The 11829-nt window shown below is 37.1% G+C and overlaps 1 protein-coding gene across 1 annotated transcript; it reads right to left on the bottom strand.

The window, feature by feature from the left end:
* Positions 1–722: 722 nt before the first annotated feature.
* On the bottom strand, positions 723–11779 carry BBS5 (Bardet-Biedl syndrome 5). Its single transcript, XM_051787495.1, has 12 exons — positions 11643–11779; positions 10414–10496; positions 9542–9607; positions 8692–8741; positions 7891–8018; positions 6883–7018; positions 5813–5908; positions 5234–5296; positions 4372–4506; positions 4181–4264; positions 2468–2491; positions 723–2352 (listed from the first exon to the last, which is right to left on the bottom strand). The coding sequence occupies exons 1-12, from the start codon at positions 11702–11704 to the stop codon at positions 2251–2253; spliced, it is 1029 nt and encodes a 342-aa protein (XP_051643455.1). The 5' UTR covers positions 11705–11779; the 3' UTR covers positions 723–2250.
* Positions 11780–11829: the final 50 nt, after the last annotated feature.

Raw genomic sequence — 11829 nt, 5'->3', positions numbered from 1 at the left:
TTGCCCTGCCTGAAGCCTCTGCAACTTAATCTCGGTAGCTAAATATAGGTACATACCCTTACAGGTCGGAATTTAGGATGGATGGTTTGGAAAAACAGAGCTGCTCTTGCAGCTGTCAAAGACTGAAAGAAGCAACTGTTGCTCTTAGTCACTATGGTCAGGTTTTGCCATCATTCTCTACATTGAATCAATAAGATTATGTGCAATGTAATAAATTATTTGACATGAGTAAGGACAGCAGAATCTGACCCTCAGTGACACAGCTATGAGCAAGACTGTACATATACAAGTTACTAAATATTCTGAAATAGAAATATTATTAATCAAGTTGTCAGTTTTAACTACTGTTCACTTCTTCAGAGTTGCTTAATACGTGTCATTGCTGCAGTCATAAAGATACTAAAATACTCCAGAACTTATAATGAATTGCCTATGCTCTAAGAATATTTTTTTACATAACAATATCTCATATTCAATTTCTTCAGATATTGATAATAGGACCTTGAAATTAATTATGAGCTCCTTCTTAATACCCATTTGGTTGTATTTATTTGTAAACCAAACACTATTGTTTAAACATAAAATATATGTTATTCAGGTAAAGTTCTGCTTTTCAAAATAATTCAAATTAAAGTCTCCACCCATATGGTAAAATGTTCTTTGAATGTAATGGAAATAGGATCAAAATAGAACTATTTGAATACAAGATCTACAACAAGGTATAGCATTATCAAAGTTTATTGAAATAATGACTGCTTTTTAATATAGGTAGTATTCCATTAAAATATATACCTTGAAAGATTTTCTGCAAACACGACAATTCCATTCACACCACAGTTACTTTACTGTAACAGTCAGCTGCTAAAACAACAGCTGAGAGGAGAGCTCATTTGACTTTTTCCATTTATAGCAAACAGCGCAAAGGTCTTATCTCACTAGAAAACGTAACAGCTGTGTCTTCCTTTAAACTATAAATGACTCATTTCTCTATAACACATAACATCATAAAAGGTCTAATGACAGACACAGAAGCTATTTGTTTGTGCGTTTTTTTCTAGATCATTCTTTAAAAAAGTGATTTAGCAAAAACAAACAAACACAAACAACAACTGTATGAGGATATCTGGATTACAATTAAGTACTTGGAATTATATGTGCTGAACATCTAGGAAAATTATGAGACATGAAAGCCTTTATTTGAAACAGTATTGCTTTTTCTTAAAGCTATCAGTAACACAGCACTGCTGCAATGACAGAGCCAATATGCCTAGATACAAAATGTTCAGTGTATGATGATATTTCTGTGTTGCACAACACTAAACAAGCTATGGAAATTTGATTTAGACATAATTTTTATTATGTCTATGGGAAAGTACAGCACTCTATATACCCAAACACCTGAAATACAGCATCAAACTGCACACCTTGCACTGCCCTGTCTCAAAGGGTGTCTCCACGGACAGAGGAAGGGGAGGCTTCCTTTTCTGATGTAGTTCTGGGTAAAATGGCAAACAGTGGCTGTCCTGGCAGCCAATTGTAGGGCAGTTTGTAAACACAGGGGCCATAAAGTTGTAAAAAAAATGGTGGCTACTGGCCATAAAACAGTGGCTGAAACACCATGGAGGACTGTGTTGTCAGGGAAGGGGAGAAACAGGATGGGATGGCTGGTCCTGCCAACCACAATCCTGAAAACACCTGGAGTTACCAGAGTGTCAAATTCCGCAGCCAGCCAGTCAGAAAGCAGTCTAAAAACATGGCACATGACATTTTACATCCTGGCAGCTGGAATACAATGGCAGCTGCCATGCCCGCAGTGGGGAAGGGCTCCAGGTGCTGACAGCCTGACAGAGTGGGACTCCCCAGGCCCTCACAGCTGTGGCAGGGGTGCAGGGCTCTGGGGCTGGTGGAGCAGGTGGGGCCTGCAGGGGACAGCACTTCTGCAGCTGCTGGGCCTCGCCCCTTGTGCCAGAGGGAGCTTGTCCTCCCCTTCTGACACTGACAGAGACAACAGATAAATGCAAAGCTGTTACATAAACAAGGTTTTTGAATAATCCTTCTTTTACTATATATCATAATATATAATATATTACATATCCTGAGGGCTTATTATATAATATTCACCCACTCTAGCTTTGGCATACTCTTTCTCTGCTATTCTAGTATTTCTAAATTATCTTCTATAGATGTCATAAGCCCAGTAAAAACTGAGAGTCTTTTCCTGCTTAGGAAACAAACACATGCCAATCTAAATCAGGTCATTACTTCCCAGAGTCCTTGGAGTGTGAATCCATCCTTTAGCTTCTCTACTGCAAGTCCTAGTTCCTCTGAAAAAACAGGCTCCCGATCATGTTGCTTTTTTGAATGCATGAGATATGAGAGAAAACAAAATAAAGCAGAAGGTACTTTTTAATTTCATCATCCCATTTTAACAGCATAAATTTGACAGTAAGAAGAAAGATGTTCTTACCTTGTTTTCATCAGCAAAGTAAGCCTGCAAAAGAAAGCAAAAAAGAACTCGCACCCTTGAAAAAAAAAAGAAGCCTAAAAACCAAATCTGCTAATAATTCTTTGGGGTCAAAACTGTATTAAGTCTTCTGCAACAATCAAGTCCTTACAGCTTTTACTTTTGTTTTGTAAACAAGATGACAGTTTATTCTATGTTGAAATAACATACAGAAATGTGCTAACAGGAGTTGGTGATTATGTCATTTTTCATTAAATACCAATCTTGGAATTTTCCATCATAATAAACAAAGATTTCTAAATGGTAACATTTTCATATTACATTTGTTACAGTGACAAACACTTTATAGGGGAGAAAATGTAAATATGAAGACAAACTGACAGCATCCTGGTATTTTCTGCTTCCTGTGCAGCAGCATTCATTATTCAATTTCAAAAACTAGCTTTAAATTTATATCAAAATCAGTTAACATCATACTCAATCTAAGAAATGAACACAGTACAACTGAATTACTAACCAAATTTTTCTACTCAAAGATATGAGAAAGAGATACCATCTTTCCCATCCTGTGTGTGTGGAAATCAACAATCAAACTGTTCAGGATATCAGATCTCTGAAAATATCCACAGCTCTAGAAATCTCTAGACCAGCAGGTTCTAGATCTTATTTACCAAAAGGAGCCCAATCTTGCTTCAGTTGCCCTTGTGGACTGGTGAGGGGCAGGAAAGAAAGCGTCTTCCTGCTCAGCTGGCTCTCAAGCCACACAAGACCTTACAGAACAGTGTCAAGTGTAGCCACTCCTTGGGTCCTGGATGATTTATGTCTCCTACAGCAACCACTTTCTAATAATTTACAGCCTCTAGTTTTTGTTTGAGAATATATAAAGCACAATTATTTAATCCAGGTGACAAAGGCACCAGTAGAACAAACAGATCTTCACTTAAGGAAGACGTGTGTCTTCAAATATGTTGAAGACTGAATAAAAATGTGCAAAAATTTAAAAAAAAGGCAAAAAGTGAGGAAAGAGGGAAAGGAAAAGACAAGAGCTTCTCTGCGTTAGTAAATGACAGCAAAATTAAAAACAGTGGAAATAAGATTGGTGCTAGCCCTGCTAATTTACCAAATTTCAGAGATTAGTAAGAAAACATATCAATTGTCAATGTGTCAAGGCTAGTACTTGAAAATATGTGCAGTCTACCTGTACAGTCAATCATGCAGTCAGGTGTTGTTGGGTTGCACAGTAACTTTGGAAATTCTTAAATACTGGGACATACAGTAATACAAAATTATTGCTGCCTTTCTAAAAAACTTTTAAGTTTGAATTTTAGATGAATATCGATTAATAGATATCACCATCTATTAATCTGCTCCAAGAGAAGGAAGACTTGTTTTCATATAATGTATCTGATCATATTACACTGCTGATTTTCAAGCTATTCCTTGATTTTAATGTGTTGAGAAACTACATAAAACTATTCCTTTAAATATCTACTAGTATTTATTTTGAATAATAGTTTCTTCTAAAGTTAAAAATTCATACAGAGAATAAATTCCTGTAATAATAGGGATATTTAATAAAAGGCACGTAGATGTGTTTAAATATAGAAATTACAGTTGCAGCGTATCTTTAACAGAGGATCACAGCTGTACATTGCTTAAATTTGAATAACCAAGCAAGAATTATTTTATTTTTTTGTTTTCTGTGGAGCTGCTTACCACAAAAGCATCTGTATGTTCATCAGCTTCTATTTCCACATCATCTTGAACCTGCTCCACTGTTACGTCTTCAAGAGGTTGAGGCTACAAATTAAAACACTGTAGTAAGTAAATCCACATATCTAATATGTTTAATACATTTTTATTACTCTTAAGAAAGTGTTGTATCTAATTTTAAATAAATTGAGTACCTTTTCTTCCATTTCATAATCCACTCCAAATATAGGGTTAGCTGAATAAACTTTGTGAAGTGAATTAATCTCTTTCACTGCCTCTTGCAGTTTCTCCACAGGGTCTATTTTAAAACCAAGTACATATCCTCCACTCTATGTAACACAGAAAAAAAGACAACATCTGTTTATTAGTGTTGCTTATTATTTAAAGAACTTTTTCCCTTTGACAGTGATTTCCAGTTTAATGATAGCAATTTTCAGCCTGCTGAAAATACATTATTTTTGTGTTATCTTTTTTCATTCTACCACTTGGATCATGGATGAAATTAAAGAAATTACAATGTTTCTCTATGAAGTAAAGTAGCTTTTAACTCTTAGCCCATTATATAAAAGGGGAACAAAATTCTTATACAGAAAAACACAAGCAAATAAGGGTGAGACAAATTCAGAAGTGATATTAATGATTTGTTTCGAGCTACTCAGCAGATGGTTAGTCTGTTAGGTCTTGATGTTATTATTAAAGAAGCTTCCAGATACACAGATACAATGAAAAAATATTTAAAAGAGTGGTCTTAATTAAGTATAGAATTAATGAGATCCCAAAGATAATCTTTCAGAAGATGGTGTATTTAACAGTTATTAACTGGTCATGCTGGCCTATTACTGTTTTGCTTAGAGAAACCATAACTCACAATAGCCATACTGACCCTAACACACAGATATTTTAAGCAGTGCAAAGAGAACTTTTTTAAAGTTTTCAAAAGGCCCCACAGAAGGAACACACTAAGTACCTTAAAAGTAGTCCCATAACATTTCAGAATTAGAGAAATATTGTATATAAAAATGTCATCAATAAAAAAAGGCTTTTAAAGCTTCTTACCTGCTGAGAACTCTCTATCACAAGTGCCAAGCCAAACTTTGAGTCTCTCATTTTTATTGAACGCTAATGGTAAAGAGGTAAAAAACTTTCTGTTAAAAAATTCTGTAATTAGTTGATAAATAGCTCTTCTGTTTTGTTTTTTTGTTTTGTTTGGTTTTTTTTTTTTTACACTGTACTAGCTACAGTTACTAGTTCTGGAAGCTTGGCTATCAGCATTCCCTCCCATTTACCATAACAAATCTGAACCCCTGAAACCTCAGGGAAAAGTGTTTTATCAGAAGCGGTAACAGTAAATTTCTGAAGATCACATTCACAGATGGTTAATGCCAGTGTATGTAGCATCACAATAAATACTTCAAAAATTTGAAATACAAGCCATTTTCAACATCTGTGCCTGCCCATGAAAGCCCCCAACTGATCTGGACAGAAAAAAAATCTACCCTGTGGTTGATGCTGGTAAGACTAAATTACTCCCTAAATGTGAGATATGAAATATTAATTTTGGTGCACAGGGAGTTTTAACTGAAGACTTGAACAGATACCATTTCATTATGAAAATGGCTGGTTTAAGATACTTACAATTTGTAGATATGGTATGCTGACATTAAAGCTGTCATTCATATTTGCATGCCAAACTATTCTCACATTAGTAATAAAAAACGTTCCCAAATTTCCCTATTAAAGAAAAGGTATGTTAGAACTGCTTTTAAGTACAGAGCCTTTTTTTCCAAACATGATGATTACTGCTATCCATTCAAACACAAGCAAAGTATAACTTCATATTTAATTCAGCAAAAGTCTGATTCTTTCCTACCAAAATCTATTGATTGCAAGGAAGCAAGATCCAATCTTTAAAGGATACAGAACCTGAGTAGTGAAAATAGCTGGGAGTACCTACTACTGCAGCAAAGCAGGATCAAATCACAGCACAGCCAACCTCATGGGAATACATGAAGCATCTGAGAGCATTCTTAACTGTACAGATCTGGAACCGGGGTATAGCGTAAGTATAATGGCATGTGGGTTACACTTGGGTAATTGAGGAGATCTGTGCCAACGGAATGTAGAGGAAAGAACTTTTTAGCTTGTCAGGATGGATCATATTTCCATTCTGGACTAAAACTGCACAGACAGAAATATCAGCTCCTGTTTTGTTTCATGGCTCTGGGAAATACTTTCAACTAATGCCCTGTAAAATAATGTTTCCTATTTTTATCTTAAAGTCTTTATTTTTTCTTGTTTTAAGACAAAGAATCCTATTCCATTATTTTTGATTTCCAGTAATCAAAAGACAATGTAGTCTTAATACAGTTTAGTCAAAGCTGCACGTAAACATACAGATATCAGCAGAGCACTTTGGAAACATTATTTTCTTTCAGGACCATACACAGCATTAGACTTAAGTTCCTATTTAACAGGAACTTTATATCTAGTTCAATGCATATTAGCCAAGTCATATAGAATTCAGGTTGCCAAAAAGAGACGTTGTTGTACCGAGTAGCAAATATATGGGATCAGTTTCTCTGCAGGCATCAGCTGATGAACTGAATTAAGGGTAATTCCTTTGAGGGTACAAAACTACAATTGCTACATAAAGCTGAAACATTTTAACTTTTCTGTAGTCAATGTAGCCTGATTTTTCACTGTACCTGGTCACTTGACAAATTCCAAACTCCATTGACTTTATCATATATTTGTTCTTGCGGTAACAATCTCAGTTGCTTGTTTTGAATCAATGCACTTCTCAGCTTCAGATCACGATACATTTTAGAAGTTTCATAAGCTCTGCAAAAAATCAAAAATAAACATTACAATTCAGTGGTTTTTATTATCTTTACTCTGTTTTAGCACAGATATGAAATGTTGTATATTTCAAACTTTTCTTATCCCCTCATTGCACAGAGGTGAGAGTACTATTAAAACTAAGTCAATATAATCCATTATTTTTCAGCTTTCCTTAATGAAATTAAAGGGGGTTTTAACAACTCTTTTGATCTCCTGTATTGTTAATTTCTATACTGTTTCTTCCTTTTCCTTAAAATAGTTTTCCTTAAGATTGTCATCTCCTAGACTCTATTGCGGAGTATATCCTCTGGGTCCCGTGCTATGCATAGCACAGACATTAAGAATCCTTTATTTTTCAGTGCCGGTTAAGTCACAAACATCCAACATACATATGTCAGTATTCCACAGCTCATAAATGGAAACCTATGGTGATGTATTATGCACACATTCATTCAGATGACTTATCTTTAGGTGGGAAGTGTACACTGTTTTGTGGTCAGATAGAGTTCTGACTAGGATTTAACTCTTCATTTCCATTACACGGTCTGAAATTATGGGAAATTATTATAGACAGAAATTGTAGGTAGAAAATGCACGCTGAAATTAGCTCCTTTATACTTTTATTTGTTCAGATAGTTTATACACACAAGGTGCATAAACTGTGACCAGTAACTGGTATGAATACACATCAGTTTTCATTATGTACAGTTACCTATTAAAATCTGCAATCATTCTCTCCCTTCCTTACAGAGATTGTTCTCTTTTGGGAAAGTTTTCTGAATGTTAAATATGGGCAGTTACATACTGTGTCCATCAGCACTGTAATGCCCGATATCTGATTCACTGATCAAACACTATTCTGAGTTGGCTACCTGTGTACAGCAATGACTGAAGTGAAGAGTCTGGGACTGCCAGGAACAACATTGGTGAATATGAACTCAAACCGGGTGTTGTTACATTTAGTCAGTATATACAGAGCTTCTGTCTGCCCTCGTAATTTCTGTGAGGAAAAAAAAATAAAATTTTACATTTTGTCCATATAGTAGCTCAACTGTACAAGCAATAAATAATCCTCAGATATCTTCTAAATTATTGTTTTAAATAGTGTATATTAAAGTCTAATCCTGATTCTACCATTGATCTACTGCTGTCTTCAACGGAGCTCAGGTTTTTTTTGAGAAACTAGCAGTTCCACCAATGCTAGGACTAATGAAGTCCTGCTATGCATTTGCAATATCATGACTGAAACAGTATTTTTGGGTTTGTAATCATGTGGCTGCCTAGGGAATCTACATAATCTCCCTGCTGGTCTTGCAGCAAGCCAAACAAATAGTTTTGCAGGCTGTGTATTTGAGAGCTTTCTTGCACAAAATTAGTGCCACTATAGACCTTTGTCAAATTTAGACAAAATAAGCCAACATGTGCTTGACTTACCCAGAGGGAAGAAGAATCATCAAACAGTGTGATTACATGAGTTTTACTCCCTTAGAAAAAACTAAACCACCCTCCTATAGAAAGGTGAAACACTCAACTTTTAAAAGTCAACTTTCATTACTATTCTATTACTGTTAGTGCAAGTAAACTTTCAGATTATTGTTGATATACTGCAGTAAGTATAAATAACTAATTACAGCTTGTTTTATTTTTTTAAAAAGTATTTTTTTGAAACTTACTGAGTTGGCAGTTCTTGTTGTTATATTTATAACGCAGTTGTAACCGACAGCTTAAAAGTTAGGGGAGAAAAAAACAATTGTTTTGAGAACAAGAAAAATAATAGTCAAAATTACGAAATACAATAATGAATTCTGCAGAACAGCTTTGGTTGCTATTTGTGAGAATTACACCTTGTGGTTGATGGTCTGGGCCCTTATTACAAAACTGAAGACTAATGTAAGCTGGAAAGGACCTTGGGAGGTTATCCAGACAAAAGCAGGACCAACTCTGTCCGGCTGCTTAGGGTACTGCCTAATCAAGTTTTGAATATTTCCAAAGAAAACGATTCCACATTGAGCACTGGAAATAATTTAGGTACAAAGTAGTTGCATCCTGTCCCTGTTTCAGCACATTAAATTAAATACAAGTAGACTCACTAGCTACTCATACAGTTAAAATTCAGAGCTTACAACAGTAAAATTGGAAAGGCTGGTACTTGTGGGGAATAAATAAGAAAATACAGAATGTGAATAAACAGGTGGCAACAAGAGCTACAAGTAAAGCAACATGTCAAGAAACTCAAACTCTTGGTTCTTTCTAGAAAAACAAATCCCACATAGACCAAATGAAAACTGAATTACTCTTCAGCTTCTGTTCTGAGAAATTAACATTGAATATTGAATATTACTATTTTGCTACGAATTATTATCTCAGTTCCTATGTTATAAATAAATTAATTAGTAACAGTTTATTTCAGACTTTAGAGAGCAACAGAGTGCTTCACTTTTTTACTTTACTATTCTGTACTGGAATCAATATTTTGTGAAGGAATAGCATGCCACCACAAAGGAAACCAGAGATGATACTCACAGAGATTGACTCTGGGCAAGGACAAGGAGCGCCATATGATCCGCAAATTTGTCACAAGCAGTTTACCTGGAGATAAAGGGTGGAGACATTTTAAAATCTGAGTAACTTCTATTAAATTAAATGTTCTGTTCTGTGAGATATATTTACCTCTAGCTTTGAAACACCAGGATACTCCTTCCCCTTGATAGGAAAAAGAAGAAAAGCACAGAACAACCCACCAGAAAAATCACTAAACACTTTTTTTTTTTTAAATGCTAGGAGAGAAAATCCATCAAGGAACAAACGAAACAACCTCTAATATATACAAATATTTCCTCAAAACCAACCCAAGAACAGTTACTGATTTCAATCTACACTCTGATAGTAAAAATGCAGACACACTCAGTGCAGAATTGCTCTGGGGAAGAGAAGGGGAAGGCTGTGAGTTAACTATCACAGCTGCCTTCATGAATAACCTCACCCCTTTATATCATATGCAAATTTACTCCACTCTGTACCCTGTGGAGCAGCACATCCAACCTAGGAAGGGTCACCTCAGCACACTGGCAGCTTTGTGCCCTTGCCCACTACATATTCCTTACTGATTCAGTTTAACCCTGGGAGGGGAAAATTAAGCCTTAAAGAGGATTACAGCAGAAGATCACCACACTGTTTATGGATTATTCTTACAAGGCTTTCAATTCTAAGCAAATTCTGAGACAAGATTATCATCTTCCTATAACTCTGAACAAGAAATCCTATCTGAAAACACTCCAAGACAGATCTGTGCAACAGAGCTTTGATACTGAGTTCAGTGGAAACCTGACAGGTTTCCATGAACCTGCACATGTTAAAAAGTAGAAAGTTTACTATTTCCCTGAGTTTGGAGTTACCTCTGTCTCCATTGTTTCCTTTGGTATCTTCAACAGACTCTAAGCAGTCTATAAGGACCTCTCCAGGTCTCATTTTCATTTGTCTAAAAGAGAAAAAAGAAATTACCTGATGGAAAATAATCCTCCAAAAATAAGGCTATTTCTATTTCCCTACTTCACTTTCTCCGTTTTCTTCTCAGTGCATCATGCAATGAAAAATCCAGGTATGCACAAATGCACACAAATCAACTTTATGTACTTGCAATGATTATTACATCTCACAGATGAAAAACAGTAATACCTCTACTATTAAATTATAGCAGTACATAAATAATTACATAGCAAGTGTGACCAAGCAAAATATGCCCTAAAATAGCGAGAAGGTGTGTGGAAATGGGAAAGCAAAAAAAACCCAAACTTGTATTCACAGATCTTTTAGAGAATAGAGCTTGTTACCTCCTGACGTACTTTTAGGTTATAAGGAGTGGAACTAGGCTCATGAAATAATAGATGCCAGCAAAAGAAAGATATATAAGGACATGTGAAATGCTCAGAATTTTCCACATAGGATGAGGTTTGATTTTTTTGGTTTTTTGTTTTGTTTTTTTTGTGGAATTTTTTTGTTTGTAGTTTATATTATTACTATTTTGCTTTATTTAACTGGTCTAACCACTTAATTAAATAACAACAGATGTAGTGTAAATTTCTTCTGTATTTTTATTGTATTGTGAAAAACAGCTAAAACTCTTCAGTTTGACTGCAAGGCAAAAACGAAATGTATTATTAGGAGGGGAATTTCGTGAGATACTGCAGAGCCAGCGCCCCATTCCCTGAGTTCAGGATGCCAACGCCACGGCAGGGACACCGAGTCCTGGTAACCAGCGAGCGCCGCCGTTCCCTCAGACACATCCACTCGCTTCGAGTCTACTTCCCAGTGCCAGAAAAGCTCGGCTGGGAAAAGCACACCGTTCCCGCAGTCCAAACTTTTGGTTTGTTTGTTTTCTTTGTACACACTGGAAACGGTGACCAGTTCCCACCTCCCAAACTCCCTGGCCGGCCGCTCCGAACGCCCGCCCCACCTCGCCCCCCCCGCGCCGCCACACGGAGGCGCTCCCGGCATCCACCGCGCCCCAGATGGCGGCCGGCCTCAACCCGCGGGCACCCGTTGATGACTGGCCCCTGGCGGGCCCGAGAGCACCGCTGCGGGCAGGAACGGGCCGGGATGGGCCGGGCCGGGCCGGGCCACTCACTGCGGGGAGATGTCGAAGCGAACATCCCTGTCCTCCCACAGCACGTCCAGCACCCCGCTCATGGCCGCCGCGCGCCCCGCCAAGCCACGCGCTGCCCGGCAACAAGGCGGGAGGGGTGGGGGGTGTTTGTGTCTCGCGCCCCCGCGGCGGCCGGGATTGGCTGCGGCGCCGCACGTGGGGAGCGCGC

This window comes from Manacus candei, unplaced genomic scaffold (assembly GCF_025592945.1).
Source record: "Manacus candei isolate 608988 ecotype Guabito, Panama unplaced genomic scaffold, ASM2559294v1 h1tg000023l, whole genome shotgun sequence".
Taxonomy (NCBI): Eukaryota; Metazoa; Chordata; class Aves; order Passeriformes; family Pipridae; genus Manacus; species Manacus candei.
This window is presented reverse-complemented; position numbering and strand designations above follow the sequence as displayed.

Bases quoted from the DNA above. Each gene is read 5' to 3' on its own strand.
- BBS5 (XM_051787495.1), bottom strand. From the start codon at position 11,704: ATGAGCGGGGTGCTGGACGTGCTGTGGGAGGACAGGGATGTTCGCTTC. The intron at 5,909-6,882 runs GTACAGTGAAAA...TTTCTTTAATAG, and splicing joins GGAATTTGTCAAGTGACCAG to GGAAATTTGGGAACGTTTTT. The intron at 2,353-2,467 runs GTAAGAACATCT...CATTCAAAAAAG, and splicing joins ACTTTGCTGATGAAAACAAG to CAACATGATCGGGAGCCTGT.